This window comes from Mixophyes fleayi, chromosome 5 (assembly GCF_038048845.1).
Source record: "Mixophyes fleayi isolate aMixFle1 chromosome 5, aMixFle1.hap1, whole genome shotgun sequence".
NCBI classification, from domain to species: domain Eukaryota; kingdom Metazoa; phylum Chordata; class Amphibia; order Anura; family Limnodynastidae; genus Mixophyes; species Mixophyes fleayi.
The window spans coordinates 28,220,047-28,242,905 of NC_134406.1; the positions used below are offsets into that span (position 1 = coordinate 28,220,047).

Below are 22,859 nucleotides of genomic sequence, written 5' to 3' on the forward strand. Positions count from 1 at the left end.
TTCTACATTTTAATGAGCAGCGGTATGGGACTCTAAAGAATTTGTATGATGTATTAAACCATGTAAAGTCTCATATTATCTAAGGAACAACAGAGCATAATTCAAAATCTGCTATTTGTTTTGTTAGTTATCCTCACTAGATATCAACAGTTGTCAAGATCTTTTTTGCTTCAAATGTCAATGCAAAGCTTCCCAAATTGTGCCTTATTTATCTGTGAGTTTAGGGGTAGGTTTCTGTCCGTTTCACATACAGTTATACCTATGTTTAGGTAATGAAGACTTCTAGTAATGTATCAAGTTGAGAGTTTCCGGAGGGTTTGAAAAGTGGAGATGTTGCCTATAGCAACCAATCAGATTCCAGCTGTCATTTTGTAGAATGTACTAAATAAATTATAAATAGAATCTGATTGGTTGCTATAGGCAACATCTCCACTTTTCAAACATTCCGCAAACTTTCAACTTGATACATTTACCCCCTAATGTGATGTTGCTGCCATAGGGCGCGGTTTAGAATAATAAATTATTTTTACCTGATCATTTATTTTAGTTTTTATTTTTTATTAGTGTTCTCTGTTTCGGTAATGCTAAAAAAAATGTTTGTGTTTGCATTATCTACAGGGACACCCAAAAGTCTGCGAAAAGTTAAAAGCACTGATGGTAGAATGGGCTGAAGAGTTCAAGACCGATCCACAACTTAGTCTGATTTCAGCCATGATAAAAAATCTGAAGGAACAAGGAGTAAACTTCCCAGCTATTGGATCTCAGGTATGCGGGAAACGTCGCACACTAAAGCCGCTTGACCTCTCTTGTGACCCTTAATGAATTTAGCTGGTAAGGGCATGGCTTACAAATAAAGAAAATTGTTTTGATGTATAAGCCAATCACAGCTTAGAGGTGTATTTTTTTAATATTAAGAAATGAGTGTTACAACCGTGGTTTCCATACTTCTTTAGCGATAGAGAGCACTCTGCACATCCTAGATGGTACTGGATCCCTTGGTGTAGTGAAATTGTTTTGCTTGCACGTGTCTATCGCTTGTCTATGATGTCTGTCATATTGTCAGTCTGACATTTCAACAATGTAAACAATGTATTTTTGTTTTTACAGGCAGCAGAACAAGCTAAAGCCAGCCCCGCACTAGTCACCAAAGACCCAGGCACAGCAGCGACTAAGAAGGAGGAGGAAGATCTAGCTAAAGGCAAGTTCAGTGACCTGCTGGAACTGTGACCATACGGGGACACAGGACTTGGCATATGGTGCCTATTACTATTATAAGATCCATTTGCAGAGTTTTGTAGGCTATCCAGCAAAAAGGTTGTATAATGTAGTGGTACAGTCTTCTACAATACAGTACAATAACACAAAGAAAAAAACATTTATTCTACTACAAAAAACTGTCTGTAAAATAGCCCTGCATTATCGGTTAATTATTCACAGGTTAGAATATATAGATGACCCGAATAATATGTGATTTTTAGGCCATACCTGAGCTGTAGCTTATGGTTGAAATATAACACTTGTGTATTCTATCACACCTTTAACACACCTTTAACACCCGAATTGCTGCTTTCGGCAGCAATTCAGGGTTTCCATGACCACACACCGTCCTGATAGTTTGGTTCCTTAATTATGTAAGACTATGGCTGGCAGCCGACTATTATCTTGATGACACTTCATCATCATCATCATCATCATTTATTTATATAGCGCCACTAATTCCGCAGCGCTTTACAGAGAACTCATTCACATCATTCCCTGCCCCATTGGAGCTTACAGTCTAAATTTCCTGATGTAGACACACACACACACACAGACACAGACAGACAGAGAGTGAGACAAACAGACAGAGAAGAGAGACAGACAGGGAGAGACTAGGGTCAATTTTGATAGAAGCCAATTTACCGACATATATATATATATATATACATACATACATACATACATATATAACAAGTATATATCAAGATTGTAAACTCTCGCAGGCATGGTCCTCTCTACCTATTGTCCCATGTCTGTCTGCTGTCTGACTCCCTTATACATATGTGTATACACTTCACTCGGAAACATAGTTAGCTCCAAATGCTGCAGAGAAACTTATGGGTTTAAACAGCACTCACAAATGATCCATATAAGGCAGCAAATTTGACAATCCTCAATTCAACGCATATCAAATTGGGGATGTGAGTTTTGGTATATAGTTCTCATCATAGAGGGCCTGAAATGCCACCAATGTGAAACTCGTTTGCTGGTCTTTCCTTTACTGTCAGGCTCTTGTGTATATAAATCTGGCAGGACATACTAAGTGCTCAAGTCACACCTTAATATGACTGAATAATTTAAATAAGGCAAACTCCTAAGTGGGGCTCAGTAAGATCCCCAGATACCACTTCCTATTCACTGAGAACCTGTAAGCGCTGTGTGCAACACTCTCTATAGAGTTTACCTTACAGTCGGACATCCTCCGAACCTCCTAGTAATCAGTCCACAAAATTCATATGTGAAGGTTCCTGACTGATTTAATCCGCACTGATCAAATGATGCTGTGATTATGGATATAGTGCTAAATGCACAAAGGTGCAAGATTTTTGTACTTAGGAAAGGGCTGACTATTAAACTAATCGTTGTTTACTCTGTAGGCACATGTAAACTTTTCAGCTTGGAGCATATTTATGAAAATTAGGCTTTGTACACAAATATTTACTTTGATTTTCTAAACTGCACTCAAAAACGACAGCTCGAATCTGGTTGCTATTGGTTACAGTACAGATGTGCACACGGCACCATTTTATTAAGCAATCCAACTATGTCCTGTGTTCACATGGATAACGTAACTTTGACAATTGCCCCATGTAAGTACTGTGATCAGTGAATCATTTTCTTTACAATGAACAATAAAAGTGTAATTCTAGATTATAATCTAAAATGTGAGAAAAGGGACTATCTACTATATAAATGCCTAGTGGCGTGTGTAAAAAAAACAAAAAAACAAGCTGCAGCGCCACCTGCTGGGCAGAGTTATACACTGACCTATATATTTCTTGAAGGAGAAGTGACAGTTGGGAGTGGTTGGTGGTTGCTGGGGGTGACAGTGGGGAGTTTTTAACACCTTAAGTAGCTTGATGAAGGATGTGGCGATGAAGATGAAGGATGAGGTGATGGAGAAGAATGATGAGGTGGTGACATGTGGACAAAACCCACGTTAAAAAAGGGCGCTTGCGTCGGGAAGTAACGCTCTTCCCCTGAGGAGGCCTGGGCTAGGCCCAAATGCATGACAAGAACCTTTTTAACACCTTAAGTAGCTTGATTTGAATAGAATGCATGAGTATCATGCACGGGTTAACTTGTATTTCTATATAAAGGCTATTGGTGTTTGGCACGAAGCATTTGATTTAAACTTTTTTTCTTTTTCTTCCTGTCCACTGCGGGATGCAGAGGGGGCAGAGCCAGGGTGCACAGCGCGGATACAGAGGGGGCACAGTGTGTGTGCGGATACAGAGGGGGCACAGTGTGTGTGCGGATACAGAGGGGCACAGTGTGTGTGCGGATGCAGAGGGGCACAGTGTGTGTGCGGATGCAGAGGGGCACAGTGTGTGTGCGGATGCAGAGGGGCACAGTGTGTGTGCGGATGCAGAGGGGCAAAGTGTGTGTGCGGATGCAGAGGGGCACAGTGTGTGTGCGGATGCAGAGGGGCACAGTGTGTGCGGATGCAGAGGGGCACAGTGTGTGCGGATGCAGAGGGGCACAGTGTGTGTGCGGATGCAGAGGGGCACAGTGTGTGTGCGGATGCAGAGGGGCACAGTGTGTGTGCGGATGCAGAGGGGCACAGTGTGTGTGTTAGCTGTAAATTATTCTTTGACAGAAATATAATTGAAAAAAATATCTATAAAAATATTCTTTTCCCTTGGATTTATGTATATTATTTTTGCATACAACTAAATAAGTATCTCTGTCCTGAACTAATTACGTTTTTTTGACTACTTATAAAACGGGACTGCTCGATAATTATTTTGGAGGGGTGCCTTGAAAAAATTATGGGGACTCTAAGGGTGCTGCGAACTGCAAAAGTTTGGGAACCACTGCCTATGGGATAAATCTACTCGTTATTCTAAATCATAAGGATATTACAGAGGAGTTCCATGACCAAACAAAAGCTGTAGGCCACAGGACGTAGTCATTTACAGTAGGGAGAAAATCCTTTTCATGTTTTGTGTCTCACTTCCATTCAAAACACACGTACATACACGTAAACAAAAATGCACGCCTATTTTAATTTATCTCTTTTTTACATTTTTTTTTTTTTTTTTCTGTTTTATTCACACACCCCAACACTGTTACCCTGTGGTAGCTTTTGCATCTGGTCATGTGAAGCGGCATCGGGGCACTTTCTGAACACTACACTAATTTGAGTAGCATAGAAAATATTTGCAAGTTGTCTAGCATGAGCTGCTCAAAGAGGCGGAGCCCTGCTGCTGCACAAAGTGTGTCATGTGACCACTAGCGACATCTGTCATTGTACAGTCAGTGCGTTCCGGTGTCAGAACGCGCAATTATACAAATATTATGTATGTAACTGTCATTGGACACTATTAATTACGTTTAAACTCCTGCGCTTAATATCTGTATATTTGTTAAGTTCTAATGTCATAGCTGTTGCGTTCATTAGGAAAATCTGTATACTTTAAAGCTTTGTTATCTCTTTTCATAATCTGTTAAGGATATTAAAAGTTATCTTTAATTTATGTAAGCTGTATAAAAGCATTTGGTCTGTGGCCTTTATATGGTCACTCTACTCATTGTTAACACCTAATATAAATACTAAAATGCTAAGATAAATTAGCTAAGTGTAAGTGTAGGGGATAAATATATCAAGCTGAGAGTTTTCTGGCGGGTTTGAAAAGTGTAGATGTTGCCTATAGCAACCAATCAAATTTTAGCTGTCATTTTGTAGAATGTACTAAATAAATAATAGCTAAAATCTGATTGGTTTTTCAAACCTGCTGGAAAACTCAGCTTGATACATTTACCAATAGGAGTAGAGAAGCTTGAACAAAAATGTAAAAACTCCAATTTCTGTTATATTAAAAGAATCAAACTAAATTTGAGAAAGTCGAACGGGTTGGAGCCGGCTGCTCCAAGTTTGAATTGAAATTTATTCATTTTAACAGTTTTTAATGGCGGACCTTCACCTGTGCAGTTCAAGTTACAAAAAATGTTACTTTATTATTATTTAAAAATATTATTGACATAATGCTTAAAACTATAAAATATTTAAAACATGAACCTTGAAGGGAGAGTGGGGAACCGTGAAGGCAAATGTCGCAATTTCGAACCATAAATTTGAGCTAAGGCCAATTGGCAGCTGTACTACGAATATGTTTAGGCCATCAAACCGGTGGAATTTGATCAACCTTCAATCAAGTTAGACATTTTCAATCATCTCGATGCAGAATATAACATGTCAATTACAGTAAGCTGACCATGGGCATACACTTCCCTGCACAACACCTTAATAGACATACACAAAGCAGACACTTAGTGGTAGATTTATTAAAACGTCCGAAAAGTGAAAGTGTTGCCTATAGCAACCAAACAGATTCTAGATATCATTTACTTAATGCATTCTAGAAAATGATATCTAGAATCTGATTGGTTGCTATGGGCAACATCTCCACTTTTCATTTTTAGAAGGTTTAGTAAATTTACCCCTACAGGGGGTATATTTACTAAACTGCGGGTTTGAAAAAGTGGAGATGTTGCCTATAGCAACCAATCATATTCTACCTGTCATTATGTAGAATGTACTGAATAAATGACAGCTAGAATCTGATTGGTTGCTATAGGCAACATCTCCACTTTTTCAAACCCGCAGTTTAGTAAATCTAGCTCTAGGGGGGGTATTCAATTGTTAGCGAGATCGATGAAATACTCGAGCTCCAAAAATATTACCGTTAATACGGTAATATTGCGCGTAAATACCGTTAATGCGGTAATTTACTCACTGAATTCAGCGAGATATTACCGTATTAACGGTAATATTTTTGGAGCGCGAGTATTTCAGCGATCTCGCTAACAATTGAATACCCCCCCTTAGAGTCTTATTAATACAGTTACTCCCTGTCAGACAAGTTCTTCCACCTGCATGACCTCTGGAATCACAACAATCTCAGCTATCCAACTCTGCCACCAGTCCCCTGTGCACCATTCATTACTGCTCTGCTGTCTGCCCGCATCCCCTGCCGTCACTCACAGTGTCCTAACTCCACCCCTTACCTTTACCTTTAATTATTTTCCTGTGACACACTGCCAGTTCCTTTCTTCCTTTTCTCACCATCTCGGACTGTACAGCCCACATCTCTCCCTCTATCCTCACCATCGCTGCCTCTACATTCAGGAGTAGGCTTAGAGCCGTTTAGCAGCACGACCCCCTTGCAGATAGGGTCACATTGTTTTACAGCCTGTGGATTCCGCCTATGAGTTGATGAGGAGACTGGCAGCCCTCTCTGCTGGTAGACCAGTGAGTAGTGTGAAGTCATGGGTTACATTAGACGCGATACCCCTGCTGTTCTCCACAACTGCGGTCGCCCTGCTGGTAAAGGCGTGTGCTATGTTAGCAATGCTGCCCTGGGACACTCTGCTAATATAACCCACAGTCCTACATACTCTAATTGTAGAAGGTGGGAGAGAGAGTTACAATAAATGTTAGAATAATAAAAAATAAAAGCATGCATTTCTCTAAAGTCTCTTTTTTTGTTTTGTGTCTCAAACGAATGAAACACTGGGACGTTTTTGTTGATATCTTTTTAATTTACAGTAAGATGTACATTATCACATTTACGAGTTGCAGACTAGTCAGCCACTGTAGCAGTATCTCGCTATACTCATCTCTCATCTTTTTATGTTGCAGCTATTGAATTATCGCTAAAAGAACAGAAGCCGCAAAGTTCGGTGTCCGGTCTCTACCCGAGCAGCTTCCTGACCAATCACAAATCGGAGGGGAGGAAAGTGCAGGCCATCTATGACTTCGAAGCTGCAGAGGATAATGAGCTGACCTTTAAAGCCGGTGAAATAGTTACTGTGCTGGATGACAGGTGGGTCCAGGATCACAAGTTCTTAATAATGAAATGCCAAATAGAATTTTAAAGACACCATGTTCTGTGTCTCCATGGTTACTCATAAGGCTTATGTATTATTAGGAGGGATTACTAGATTGTAGAAGTCTCCCATTGATAAATATAACTGAGGGGAGTTATAATTTAGAGGACAACTATCAGAATTTAAAACAAAAAACAAATAGCATTATTACAGCAAAATAATATTTTGTTTAAAAAAAATCAATATTTAATATCTGAAAGGGAATGAATATATCTTATTTAAAGGAAAGTATATCTTTTTGTTCACTTTAGGACAACCTGTTATTAATTAGACATGCACCAAAGAGCGGTGTACCCCCACCCCATGAGAACTGGATTGGGATAAATACAAGGAACAGCTTCCATAGAGCTCTATTGTAGATGGCCTTAGTCTGACAGCTGCAACCCCGTTAATTGAACGTTACTATGAACACCTATAACATAACTTGCTTTATAATTGTGGCATTTTATAAAATCTGGTATCTGCAAAGAATCTATTCCGTAACTCTTAAAGCCAGCGGTGCTGTGTACAGGAGTCAGAGCAAACTGTAATGAAGCCGCTATTTGTATATTCATCTCATACAAGTTGTGCTTCTGTTGACCCTATTGTGGCCTGCAGATAGTGTTACATCTGCAGAGAGCTGTAGGATATTTTACGGTAAGACAATAACCTCCCCCTGCCCCCCCCCACAGCCCACACCCCATGCCCCATAGACAATTGTGATACTACAGAGTGGGCGTGTGGTACATAGGATACATTTACTGTAAATGCTATAGAGCATAATCATTCAATCAATCAATCAATCATGAATTCTGCTGTTCATCTCATTTACACGTGGGGCAGCACGGATGCTCAGTGGTTAGCACTTCTGCCTCACAGCGCTGGGGTCATGAGTTCAACTCCCGACCATGACCTTATCTGTGTGGAGTTTGTATGTTCTCCCCGTGTTTGCGTGGGTTTCTTCCGGGTGCTCCGGTTTCCTCCCACACTCGCAAAAACATACTAGTAGGTTAATTGGCTTCTATCAAAATTGACCCTAGTCTCTCTCTCTCTCTCTGTCTATCTGTCTGTCTGAGTGTGTATGTTAGGGAATTTAGATTGTAAGCTCCATTGGGGCAGGGACTGATGTGAGTGAGTTCTCTGTACAAGTTCTTGTGTCAACACTCCGTAACCCACCATTTGCTGTTTCTCTTTTTATAGTACTGCCCAAAGCTAATCTTTCCTTTTTCTTTATGTCGATGCAGTAGTGCACTAGTAATACGTCATACCAATGGTTATGGTACTTCCTGTTGTACGTTTCCCTTCCTCTAACTTATAGACTTAAGTCAGGACCTCTGATCCAGGAAATTCCGTAGTATAGTAACATTCCTCATGAAGGGTGGTTGAGTTTGATTGTGCAGCGCTGTAGAGAAGCTCTTTCCTATCTCTGTTAGGCTAACGCTCTTGTCTTTAAATGGGTATTTCCTACATATAAACATTGCATATGCAGCATCAATAGGCGCAAGTAGTTGGCATAGGGATCGATGTAGCTGTGGCTATTATTAAGACGTCAGATCTTCTAGATATTATTGCGTGAAGTAATAAATTGCTTATTTTGACTACCGCACACATGATTGGGCAGAGAGCTCAATGAACTGTAGACCAGATTTAGCCCTAGGATCGGGGAGTTGTATGGCCTTAATCATCATTGTTATTATTTAACCATTATCATTGCTAATGACATTGTAACAATAATAATTGTAGATTTCCTTGACGGACCTAGTTTTTGCCACATCTGAGTTGCAGAGTCAGTGAGAATAGATTTATTATAGATTTTCTTCCTTTCAACCACACTAGAAAGAAAATGATAACTCTAATGGGCTGAGCTAAGTGCGTCAAAAAACCTCCCTTCTAAATATTGAGCCCAACGCGCTAGAGGGGCCGGATCCTTTTATAATGTCATATAATACAGACTGTTTGGGTTTCAGGTAGGTCAGAGCCAATACAGAATAGTTGGAGTAACCATAACCTCAATATTTTTGTGTGTTTTGTACAGGAAAGTACATTTTATTTGCAAAAATGAAACCTGAAAACACAAAGATATTTATGTGTCACAGTGAGATTTTCTTTTGACGTGCCAGCCCCCCCCCCCATTTCTACACAATGTCAGCCATGTGCGGGTCTTGGTGGTGCCTTCTGGGATACGTACTTGCTTTTTGTAGCAAGCACTCTCGCGGAGTACACAGGAAGCATTTCTGTGCTAGATTGTATATGAATGTATTTATTTATAAGTCTATTAAGTACATAAATCATAGGGAAAAGCTTTATTTAATGTGCCTTTATATAACGGGAAAGCACAAGGACAAATTGGTGCCTAGTATAAGATTTGATATAAGTGCTAAAGCTGCACCGTGGCCTACAGAGATAATGTACCTAACGTGTCCCCTCCTGCTGCCACATGCAGATATTTTCCCTGGGGTTCCTCTTACAGGTCAGGCTGAACCCTATGCCCCTCGATACTATTATAAAGTGACAAGTGAAATAGATTTCACAGTTCATTATTACACATACTTGCCAACTCTCCCGGAATGTCCGGGAGACTGCCGAAATTCAGGTAGGTCACCTGGGCTCCCGGGAGAGCAGGCAAATATCCCGCATATGACGTCTTGCTCCTCAAAATGACGAGATTCGTGGTGAATCGCGGCATTTTGGCCCCGCAACAAAAACGGCATTTTGTCGCGGGTGGCGGAGCCAAAATGACGCAAATTACCGCGCCCCGCTCCTCCACCAACCACGCCCCCCTGCCTGGGATCTCTCGGAATTAACTTACCAAAGGCTGGTAAGTATGTTATTACGTCTGTTACAGAACTCAAAAAACAACAATTAGCGCTACACACCGAAACAAAACACCACACAATGAATATCAGTCAATACCCTATTTTTTTTTATTACAGAACTTGCTGGGCCCTGTGAACAATGACTGCATGTAGCTCCAGCTGGAGGAAGGGCATGTTAGTAAATGTTTTGCATAGGTTGTAGTCCAACTGCAACAACGCCAATGACTTCTTATATAATATTGTTGAGGGAACGTGTGGCTATTTAGCTACAGCTCGGACTTGTATGTGAAATGTGCTTTCTAGCTATCCACAAAGTCTAAATACAGTTCCACTGTTCAGCCCGCCTAATGGAGAAAAATACTAACATCAGCCGGATAGTGTTTGACACATTGCACTCTTTATTTCAGTGACCCAAACTGGTGGAAAGGAGAGACCAATGAAGGGATTGGATTATTTCCCTCCAATTTTGTCACGGCGGACCTCACAGCAGAGCCAGAGATGAGTAAGTTATGTTTTACTTATTCCAAGTGTAAGTATTGCTGGAAATGTCTAGAGCAGAATCTAGTATAGAAGATTCCAGAACTCTCTGCATTATTTATTTTTATTGTTAACATAAATGCTTTTAATTTGTGTTCCAAATGCTTGCTGGCCTTTTCTTGCCATTTGATAAACCGTATTATCCACCCAAGGTTATTCCCCAGTGATATTACCATCTAAAGTAATTTGCCATCTGTACAGGCCGACATCTCATTACGACCGGGTGCAGTGGTCTTTTTGGGTCCATACATGGCCAACTCCTTCTAAAATGGCTCAATACACCATCACAGTTGCAGCGTGTTTGGGCACTTTCGAAGTATTTATGGCTGACAGAGTGATGTGTGGGATAATGATTATATTATGGGAGGCATCAGGGAACGGGGGTATAGTGTATGATGGCAAAGTCATTTGTAGGGATTGTCTTTGCAGTAAAAAAGCCACAGGGCCCAGACCTGATTAAATGTGTTGTCTTTCTCATGCAAGTGGTAGGTGAGTTTCTCCATAGGGGCTATAAACCAAATATCAGGGAAGAAAGGTGGCGTGGGTTCAGATGAATTTATCTGCAGCCAGGATGTGAGGGCCCAGTTTTGCACAATGTTACTCTGTGTCTTGGAAGGAGAAGCATAGTTCAGGGGGTATATTAACTAAACTGCAGGTTTGAAAAAGTGGAGATGTTGCCTATAGCAACCAATCAGATGCTAGCTGTCATTTGTAGAGTGTACTAAATAAATGACAGCTAGAATCTGATTGGTTGCTATAGGCAACATCTCCACTTGTTCAAACCTGCAGCTTGATAAATTTACCTCCTGGGGTCTTTAGGAACAGGTCACAGAATAAGATAGGAGATGAGATCCCGGACCCGTCCAATGAGCTGGGCACCTTAGGACAGGTTCACCAAATACGTAGGAATGTTCCTGTCTATCCACACCTCCCTCCAGCAGTCAGGTGGGGGAACGGGCAACTTACAAGCGTTTTTAGTGCTACTACAGTGTGTGTGAAGTGTCTAACAATGGAACCCATTGCTTCTAATATCCGTATACCCACTTACATTTTTATTACTTTGGGTTGGTTTCGTCGCAGTTTTCCAGACACTTCTTGTTCCATTCAATGCATTTAGTTTGAGTGACCTCCATTGTGAGTAAAAATGCAGCAAACACATTTGCATTTGATATTCGATTTCACTTGCGTTTGACCCAGCCTAAGTGTACTCTTCCGGCAACAATTATACTGAAACATTATTTATTATTTAAACTCTTTACTTAAAACTAACAACAGTCCCATATCCCATGAGAGAGGATTTAAAATGTTCCTCAGTATAAATCACCATCTATGTCCCTTGGTAATTTAGCTGTTAAGGGCATTCTTCCATAGAAGTCTGTGACATATCTTTATATCTGCCATAGAAGCAATATTAATTACATTTTTGGAAACTAGTTATGCAAAGAAATTAATTTCCCAGTGCAGATTGACTGAACATTTCTAGAAGTGGGACTGTAAGGAAATGCCACTTATAAATGTGGTTGATTGTCCCCGAAAAAATTTAATCTCAACAGTATTTCTCTAAATGTGATTTTTGTTTTTCAATGCAGTGTTTCCCTTTTGTTTGTTCAGCTATGTCATTCCAATTACAATGAATGGCTTCCAGCGGAGAGAAATCTAATTTTCTTTTCGGTGGAGGGATTGAATAGAAATAGAGACAAACAATCGGTTTCTGAGACAATGGCTTTGAGCAGAGGACTATATTCATTGTCATGTGTAAATTCTGCCTAGGTTTACACTATTTATGTGACTAATGATGTCTTTGGGGTGTATTGCAGTGAAGACCGAGAAGAAAACCGTCCAGTTTAGTGATGAAGTCCAAGTAGAGACAATAGAACCAGAGCCGGAACCAGTGTATATCGATGAGGTAAATATTTCTGGTCACATGGTGTTACATAATATGTATGTATAATATATTATCTACCATCCCTCCACCATTTCTTGCATTACTTTTTCCTCTCTCGCTGTGGAGAAAACTGGGATCTCTTTCCAGACAACATCCGCCACCTAAACTACACCTGCCAATGACACACAATGGTGCCGGCTGTTATGGGCGCTGATCCAGTATTCATAATAATATCGCCCATCAATTCAGTATGAACCAGTGTCGTACTTCTGACACGAACATGGTCCTAGTGAGCTGAGGGGCTGCGTTCTAATGACTGTTGGTTCAGTCCACAAAATAGCTGCCTGTGTGTGCGTATGTGTGTGTGTGTGTGGCCATTTTAAATTGACCGCCTATTGATAGGACTTTCTTGGAGGTAAAATGGCCTTTAAAGGGCCATTGAAGAATATAACATGGCCATGCTCAAGCCATGTATTTATAAAACATAACTAGCATCAGCAATGCTTTGTACCTACATGGTGGGGGACAGGAGAGCACTGTGCACGATATTGTAATAAAACATGCTGCAAAGCGTAAATGGACAGAACTACACAGTATATCAGAAGATTATATACAGCTTAGTATGGTCACAGTAAATACTGTGCATAGAAGACCCTTTATCCATCACATGCAGCCCTGTGCCCAGCCTCATGCCCACCACACTTTTATGCCCACCATGCACAGCCTTATGATCACCGTTACCATCTCATGCCCTTCCATGTCTATGGTTTGTAGCTCTGTGTGCATAAGAATACCATCCCCATGCCCACTATACCCTGCACAGTGGCTAGCATGGTAGACCTATGACCATCAGATTCTTGTGTTCACCATGTATAGCCCAGTATTACTGCGTCGTGCCTGCTTGATGACAAATATATCTATATATTGTGTATATATAATACAATATTTGTATATATGTCTTGATGGCAATTATTTTTCCCTTATTTATTTGGATGGGGTTTTTCTCCTATGTATTCACTTTGGGCCTGAGTCATTAAGGAGAGCAAAGCATGAAAAATGACTAACTTTGCACCTAGGCAAGACCATGATGCATTTGAGGGGGAGGTAAATTTAAAACGTGGGGACAGAATTATAGCGGGGATAGGGCATGTCCTAGATTAACTTTTAATTTCAGTGTAAAAATAAAGCATACCTGCCAACTGTTGGCATTAGCTTTCCGGGGGGGGTAGGTGGGCGTGTGGGGGTGGGGCTTGGATAATCACGTAATTGGCCCCTCCCTCTAAACTGTCATAGCCATTTCGACCTATAACAGCAGGGGGCGGGGCCAAGGTGACGCGGGAATTGCGTAACTAAGCCCACCTCCTCATTTTACCTTACCGAGCTGCTGGCATCCGGGAAGTTGTCCTGCTCCCCCGGGAGTTCTGGAGGACTTCCAGAAATTTCGGGAGTCTCCCGGACATTCGGGGAGAGTAGACAACTATGAAATACAGCTGTCAAGTATTTGTGTGCTACTTGTGTATATAACTTATGTGCAAAACAGAATACTAATTTGCACCTCTTGCATTGTAACATGGTTTGTCCAGAAGCAAATGTACTCCTTTTTTTTTCTTTCTTTTGCATTGCTCTCCTTAATGACTCGGGCCCTAGGTGTGTAACCTGAAGCCATTGGCAATCGGGTATATAGTTCCCTTACAAGAACATTTACAAAGAGAGTGCCAGATATCTTTTCTCCTGTTTGTTTTTAATCTTTTGCACACAGACAATTCTGTTTCTACATATCACAATTTTATTTTACTATTTTGCTGGAGTTCACAGGACACTGTATACTGTATATTGGATACACAATTTGAGAAATAAAATTACATTTTAATAAGTCAAAATATATTTACTTTGAAAAGTAATTAGGAGTCTTATAACTGGCAGTATAACATAATGTGCCCCCAACATTAGAACGCTTCTTTCTTGTCTTGTTGATGTGTTATTATACATTCTAGGAGAGCAGCCCAATAGAATAACTTTCCACTGGTAGTCTATCCCAAAACTCTAATTATATAAAGACTGGTGCAGATTATTTTCCTATATACTTATGTATAACCTCTTAATTTAGGCCTGTCAGGGAATTCTTGCCTGTTGTTTGCCACAATATTTTTGAACTGTAGTTTTAATTTGTTTTATTCCTATTTCTACAGGAGAAAATGAATCAGTTACTACACATGCTGCAGAGTGCAGATCCCACCGATGGGTTACCAGATCCAGCAGATTTACTTCATCTTGAAGGTGAGTTTAAGTAAGAAATATGTGCTAGATCTTGGTTGCGTGTGATAATTAATGTGCATTTCCCCCTCTGGGGGGTAATTTTACCCAACCAATCCCCTCATCTTCCTCTCACAGACCGGTACACTGGCCTCTGGTCCATGTTGGTGTGATGCAGCTGTTCTCATATAGAGAGAGGGCTGCATGAAAGCTTTTAATTGGACAAATGAAATGTCCATACAAAAGGCTTGGCCAACCTGTGGCTCTTGAGGTGTGAAACTACAAGCCCCAGGATGCTTTGCCAGCAGATTGCCAGCGAAAATGCTGTCGGTATGCTGGGAATTGTAGTTTCACAACACCTGTAGTGCCACGCCTTGGCCAAGCCTGCCGTACAATCAGCCATATACTAGTCTGAGGTAATGGGGATTTGCTACAATGGATGTTTTAAAACCTCTTTATCGGTCCTTCATTTCTGTTTTTTTATTATTTTTTCTCTGTCAATTTTAATGCTAGCTCAACACTGGTCGTCTTTTCTGACAACATGGCCATGTTCTTTTTCCGAATTGGCCTGTGTTTAGTGTGCTTATGCCCTGCAGAATGATTGCCCTGAATGACAGAGCGTGTGTTTTATTTTCATTGATTGATATTTGTTTTATAACTAAGATTAGCACGTTTTCTGCATGGTGCTCACTCATTCTGTGTATGTTTACTTGCCAGCCGCTTGTCACCAGATGGGGCCAATGATTGATGAAAAACTTGAAGATATTGACAGGTTTGTGCGCAAGTTTATCAACAAGATATCTAATGTTAACGCAAAACCAAGAAGGAAACATCCTGCAGAGAATAATGAAGGGTCCTATGTCACTGCTTCCTAGTATTGGCTAGTTTAGGTTCAGTGGTCAGTGGCAGCCCTTATATAAGTAGCGCCCATAGCCACTGCATGATGTCACTGCTCCTAGAGAAGTGATAGACTGCACTCTTGTGCCTCAATGCTGTTAATAATTCTTGGTGAGTTATTAAACGTCATTTTTATGCCCCAATGCATTCACTAGTTTCTAGTGACTTGTTAAGGTGCATTCTCGTGCTTCAGTGATGTCACTGTTTTCTAGGTCTATGATAGGCTGCATTCTCGTGCTTCAGTGATGTCACTGTTTTCTAGGTCTATGATAGGCTGCATTCTCATGCTTCAGTGATGTCACTGTTTTCTAGTTGTATGATAGGCTGCATTCTCGTGCTTCAGTGATGTCACTGTTTTCTAGTTGTATGATAGGCTGCATTCTCGTGCTTCAGTGATGTCACTGTTTTCTAGGTGTATGATAGGCTGCATTCTCGTGCTTCAGTGATGTCACTGTTTTCTAGGTGTATGATAGGCTGCATTCTCGTGCTTCAGTGATGTCACTGTTTTCTAGGTGTACGATAAGCTGCATTCTCGTGCTTCAGTGATGTCACTGTTTTCTAGGTCTATGATAGGCTGCATTCTCGTGCTTCAGTGATGTCACTGTTTTCTAGGTCTATGATAGGCTGCATTCTCGTGCTTCAGTGATGTCACTGTTTTCTAGTTGTATGATAGGCTGCATTCTCGTGCTTCAGTGATGTCACTGTTTTCTAGGTGTATGATAGGCTGCATTCTCGTGCTTCAGTGATGTCACTGTTTTCTAGGTGCATGATAGGCTGCATTCTCGTGCTTCAGTGATGTCACTGTTTTCTAGGTGCATGATAGGCTGCATTCTCGTGCTTCAGTGATGTCACTGTTTTCTAGGTGCATGATAGGCTGCATTCTCGTGCTTCAGTAATGTCACTGTTTTCTAGGTGCATGATAGGCTGCATTCTGGTGCTTCAGTGATTTAGGGATATCACTAGGATAAGATATATCCTATTTGAGTATTTGTTCAGCCCAAATAAAGTGCACCTATTGACTATATACAGTGCCAGCAGTACCCATTAAGTGTTGGGAGAATGCTCCAATAAAATGTAAATCTGGCCACACATAGTTGTAGTTGCATCAGAGTACAGCAGACCTGTGACTTTTGTGACTGAGCCTGACATGGCTCTACCTGAATAGAAAGATATTAATAATAATAATATCTGGACTAATGATGCAGTTTCATTCTCTGTTCTGAAAAGATAGGTATTGAGTGTATAACAAAGAAATTACTTTGTAACCCAAAAGTTCTTGTTTTTCAGGAAGCACTCTGAACTTTCAGAATTAAATGTCAAAGTAATGGAGGCACTTTCGTTATATACAAAATTAATGAATGAAGACCCTATGTATTCAATGTATGCGAAGATGCAAAACCAGCAGTACTACATGCCGCCAGCAGGGGCCGCTCCACAGCAGGTATTTATCCTGTGCTCTGCAATGTGCTGTGGGCAGAGAAGTGAATCTAGCACTTGTATAGATCCTGCTTATCGTGCAGGAAGGTGCTTGTCAGCATCTTTAAATGCTTGTTTTCCATCGATTTCCTGTTTCTTATTTTATTGTCTCCACTGCAGACATATCAAGGGCAACATCCGAACGCCACCTATCTTGTTAGCGGAAATACCCAGATGGGCCACGTTCAGACTTACCAAATTCCTTCTGAGCAGATTCCCTCTCTAAACCAAACGCCTGCCCCACATCCTGCAGCCGCGGAACTCTCCAGCCAGTCACCTCAAGCCTCCTATAAGTAATGTGAATATTTTTTTTTGTACTATAATTCGTATATTACCTTTGGCGTCAAGATGCAAATAGGTTTAGTACATTATTCTTAGGCTGATGCTCTTTAGATCACGGTTACGCAAACCATCTAATAGCATTTGTCCTGTAATGGACACAGAAAAAGGGACAGATGTCTCCTTCTCTACCCATCATGTTCAATGCAAAAAAATCACACAGCTATTAGTGACTTAACGAGATCTTTTATATAGGAAAAAAAGCTAAATTGGCAAAGCTTTCACATCTCTTTTTTTAATTGCTATTAAACATCTGATGGGGCTCCTGTTTTATGAACCCATTAATCTGCAGTGAGTGTGTACAGTCTTAAGGGTTGCCAGCAAAAAAAAAAAAAATATATATATATATATTGAAATATGGTTCCCGTCTATCCATTAAAATTGCAGGTGTAGAATTTCAATTTTTTTTGCTCATTACATTTTTGGATGCAGATGGCAGTGACTGACTTCTGACCTCTTTTCTTATATACAAACCTTTTCAGCGGTAAATCCTTTGTATTGTAAGTGGCTTTATAGAGCAATCTTAATTGCAGGATTTGTCCCACATTGCAAACCACGGCTCACAATAGATGGGAATCACATATCTTCCCTGGAAGAACAAAAGTTTTATCCAGTGACCTGTTGTGTCAGTCAGTGACATGTATCCACCTGTAATGAGAATTGATAAACAAAAGAAGCCGTATGAAGTTACTGAAGCTCGGATAATATTTTTAACAATGGACTCAGAGTACGGACTATTTAAATGTTTTTGAAACCATGTTTAAGGTGCATTAGACTTAAGATCTGAGCACCTTTTTATTACCGATCTTCGTATCTGGTTCTTCATATCTCAGCGTGTCCTCATTCAACGAACAACCTGTAGCCAATCAGTGACCTGACCACCCATGTGATTTAGGTCAGTGAAGGTAGGATGGTGGAATGAGCAGGGTACTCCCAACAGCACAAAGTTAATATTGATGTGGGAAGCGTTCTGTATCTTTATTACATGCATCTATTTAAAAGATTAAAAAAACAACTGAATAAATAAAACATGTTGATGTGCCTTTAGTAGATGCAGGTCCATCATGTATCACACTAATAAAAATACTTTGTTATATAGTGGCTTCTCTTGCTCTTTAAATAAAAGTCTTAATATGACAAAAAGTATGAGTGAGAAGATATCTGTAACGTTCTACAAGATCCGCAAGACCACCATTGTACCATATTGTATGGTCACCATCAATACACACTATCATTGAGTAGGAATATGGGTATGGATTTTGGGGTGAGTAAGGACACCAGGGAGATGCGACAGGATAATTATACTAACTACATGTTTCCCGACCAGTTTCTGTCACAGATAGAAGCACTGTACTACAGACGTGTCCATTTCCTGTTGTATGTAGAGGAACTGGTGTCTAATGACATTTCTGTAGCCTTCCTGTGGACAACTTGGAGAGAAACAATCAATAGGAAAGTATTAAATCCTTCCTCCAGATAACTGATAGTGTTTAGACAGCAAGTGTGACTCACTCAGCGGAAGCTCCTAAGGACATCAGTCTTCACCAATGGAGGTTTTATTATCTGTAAGGCCAGTAGTACAGAAAGAGGAAAGTCACAAATATTACCCACATTCCTTAGACAGCTAATAAGTAATAATCCACGACTGGCGAAAAACCATTACAATAAATATTAGTTCACATCCAAATCTAGCAGTTTACATTGTTGTATGTTATAGGGGATAAATCATGCGTCCGTTATATGAAATGACCATCTCATAATAAGCCAACACCATAATCAAGGTTGGATTCCTGATGGTACCTAGATTCTAGCCCTAGGAGCTTACATTCTCCTACGTTATTCTTTGGAATAGGAATGACTATTTGGATTATATTTTTCCTGCCACTAGGTAACCCTGATAATGTCACATGATTAGTGCTAGAGCTGCGCTTTAAAGGGTGATATTCTGTACTCACCCTGATGAGTGTGAATGTCGCTCTAATTTTTATGGACTTGCATGTTTATATTTATTAACATGAGTGGAGGCTGCTAAATGGTACAGCATGAAATCGCAACCACAGACACTGATAAAACAGAGCCCTAGGTGGTTAAATTAACATGAAGCAATGCTTTCCAAGTAATGATTTGAGCAGAGTATCCCTTGGGTGTGACATTGCTTTACTTAGAAATAAGACATGTACAGCATTTGAACTAGGTGAGATATATATATATATATATATATATATATATATATATATATATATATATATATATCTACTATATAAATGCTTAGTGGCGTCTGTCTGTCTGTGTGTGTGAAAAAAAAAAAACAAGTTGCAGCGCCACCTGCTGGGCGGAGTTATACACTGACCTACTAAATTCTTAGTGTGTGTGGGAAAAAGGGCTGAAATTTGGTAGGGCTCAAACTAATTTTCGTGAGGTAATTTTACCTCATGAACACACATGTGTAGAGGCGTGCGTTAGTGTGTGTGTGTGTGTGTGTGTGTGTGTGTGTGTGTGTGTGTGGAAAAAACTATTTTCTCAGAAAGGGCTCATCCAATTGACCTGAAATTTGGTATACTGACATTATTTGACAAAAAAATTAGAATAGTCAAGTCAGTTAACTTCCATCATCCCCCCTTCCCCCTGTGGGAGGGGTAGTAAAGGCTAAATTTACGAGTTGAGTCGTCAAACTCATTTTCGTGAGGTAATTTTACCTCATGAACACACATTAAAAAGGCCGCTTGCGTCGGGAAGTAACGCTCTTTCCCTGAGGAGGCCTGGGCTAGGCCCAAATGCATGACAAGAACCTTTTTAAGACATTAAGTAGCTTGATTTGACTAGAATGCATGAGTATCATGCACGGGTTAACTTGTGTGTGTATATATATATATATATATATTTGTACAAATGCCTCAGTTGTACTACCATCTAAAACCAGTAGATGGCAGGCAAGTACACAGCTATTGATTGGACAGAATCAACAATTCACAAATATAGCAACAGTTTAAACCCTGTTCCTCCATGTTTTATGTATTTTACTGATACATCTTTAAAAGTTAGTTCTGAAGGATTCTTTTTTATGGCAAATCTTTGCAGCCATACGGTCTAGTTCCGTTATGTAACCTGTGACTCACCTGCTGTTGTGAAACCTGTTTGCACACTTTTTTGTTTTTCAAAAATCTGGAAAACTGAAAGAGGACCTAACAAATCATCCCATAGCAGCTGAGATGTTTACCATGGCTAGCTCTTCCCTGAACTGTCTGTGAAAAGACCTCCTCCGTGATCATAACCCCATCTAAAATATTCTCTGTGACAATAACCATGTGAAACAGATTTTCTCGTACTGTAGCTCTTTGAATCTTCAAAGGCTACGTTCTTTAAGTTGTACATTTTGTAGCACTGCAAGATTTTTTTTTATCCAAAACAGTGGTGGCAGATGTGTTTGTGATGATGAAGTCATTAAACTACTGTTGTTGTTGTTGTTTTTTTTTCTTTTTGGTTGGATGAAACAGTGAAAACAATTAGCCCTTCGTGCTGCAGGGAATCTAAAATTCAACGTTTCTCAACCAAGAGATAGTAGAACATTTAATACCTAAATAACAAAGTTACAGCAAGTCAGGGGGTGTCGGAGGACACCGTTCATGTGTATTCACAGAATAAGAGGACTCAATCCATTTATCAGCCCAATTTAATGGAGCAGAAATGAGCCACTTCTGTTCTGAATTAAAGAGCTGGACAGGTGGAATCTTCCTGCGAAGTGAAATGGCTGCAGTCTTATAAATGATTTAATAACTGTTATTTATATAGTGCTTGCATATGTCTGAGCGCTTTACAGAAGATATTGAACAGTTCACACCAGTCCATGCCCCAGTGGAGCTTACAATCTATTATTCCCTATCACGAACACACACAAAGGGGATAATTTTCATCAGCAACCAGTTAACCTACTAGTATGTTTTTGGAGTGTAGGAGGAAACCGGAGCACCCGGCGAAAACCCACACAAACATGTGGAGAACATACAAACTCCATACATCTAGGGCCCTGGCAGGAATCAAAGCCATGACCCCAGCTCTGTGGGGCAGAAATGCTAACCACTGTGCCACCATGGTGCAATCGAGTCCCCAATCTTAAAATAAAGATGGCAGTTTTAAGGGGAGTATTTGCCTATTTTCTACATCATGGGCCTAAAGAGGGGGTTGTCCAAAATTAGGAAAAAATTCCTCCACTGATTAAGTCATCATCATCAAATCATCAAGTTCCGTAGAGCTTTACGAGTTATACATTTCTTTCTGGAATACTTCTAAGTGTCATGGAAGGAGGTGTGGCCTGTTTCTTGCAGACAGATGGACCAGGCAGGAATAGTAGTGAACTCTATTTTAGAATGTCCAGTGATCATGTTGTTGATTGTCATTTGTTCAGGTAGAATCGTACTGTATGTTGACCTTTTATTGTCTCCTCTCCGTGTTTTTCAGAACCACAGTAGTTGGCTCCGCTGCAGGAAGCACATACGTCAACCCAGCTCCAGCCTATAGCGCCAATGCTGCCGCCGCCGTAGATCTTACTATTTATCAGACTGGTACCAACATGTCCCAGGTCCCCAACTATACACTAACCTCGTCATCTCTCTCGCCATCTGCGGCTAACCAAGATCAACAACAGACTTACTCCCAGAAAGCTCTACTATAGATCCCACAATCCTGGACTTTATATATTAGCTGTAGCACCTATATAATACCTGTAATGTGACCACTTCCGTTATTAAACCTTGCCTTTTTTCTTTTCTATTTGTCAATTAGCCAACCATTTCTTGAGCAAAGACCTAGGTTGCACTGATGTTAATCCAGTTGAAACGTTGTATAATACACTACAGAAAGCCTAATGGACACTGCTGTGTAAGTTGGGCTATGTTAGCGGCTTCTCTGAAATTGTTGTTGCACATTCGTGGTGGACAGATCGTGAAGTGTCCTGGTGTTATTTTCATGGTGACCATACAGTTGCCCTTGATGGTGACATTTTATGTAAATGATAACCTATAATCCACCTGTAGCAACAGATTTCCAGGTCTTGTAAGCGTTGTGTCTTCTGTCTGATTAATATGACTGATCTTTCAGATCATTGAGGTCATCAAACAAGTTACAGCATCATTTAAAGCTTGTTCTGTTCCATTCATATTATTACCGTCTTTGAGTAGTGCAGTGATATTTAAAGTGGACCAGCTGCCTAGACACGGTGGGTCTTAACCAATATTTGTGAGAAAACAAGCCTTTCTATTCACTAGGACAGTGGATCCCAGACTTTCTCTGTTCGAGGTACCCTTAGGGTCTCAATAATTTTTTCAAGGCAGCCCTAAGCCACAATAATTACTAAGTGGTCCCCTGCCTTACTTACCGTCGGCTCTGGCCGCGGCACAAGATCACTGTGGAGCCTAATTGGGGAACCACTGCACTAGGACCTCACTGAGGCACGAGGCACCGCTTAGGCAACTGATGCACTTTAAACAACTATTTTTATTAAGGTTGAATTGTGACTTCTCTATTGTAGG

At 40.4% G+C, this 22,859-nt stretch overlaps 1 protein-coding gene across 3 annotated transcripts in view; it reads left to right on the forward strand.

Annotated features, from left to right (window-relative positions):
- The window catches only part of STAM (signal transducing adaptor molecule), a 37,300-nt gene extending 15,191 nt beyond the window's left edge, over positions 1-22,109 (forward strand). For 2 of the 3 annotated variants that reach the window (XM_075211915.1, XM_075211916.1), the window contains exons 5-14: positions 619-765; positions 1,108-1,198; positions 6,905-7,088; positions 10,355-10,449; positions 12,302-12,390; positions 14,559-14,646; positions 15,340-15,394; positions 16,807-16,960; positions 17,116-17,288; positions 21,790-22,109. In XM_075211915.1, coding sequence (XP_075068016.1) covers positions 619-765; positions 1,108-1,198; positions 6,905-7,088; positions 10,355-10,449; positions 12,302-12,390; positions 14,559-14,646; positions 15,340-15,394; positions 16,807-16,960; positions 17,116-17,288; positions 21,790-22,003 — 1,290 coding nt within the window. In that variant the 3' untranslated portion in view covers positions 22,004-22,109. Of the gene's footprint in view, positions 1-618; positions 766-1,107; positions 1,199-6,904; positions 7,089-10,354; positions 10,450-12,301; positions 12,391-14,558; positions 14,647-15,339; positions 15,395-16,806; positions 16,961-17,115; positions 17,294-21,789 lie in introns of all 3 variants that reach the window. The other variant, XM_075211917.1, reaches the window with a different exon arrangement.
- The last annotated feature ends 750 nt before the right edge of the window (positions 22,110-22,859 follow it).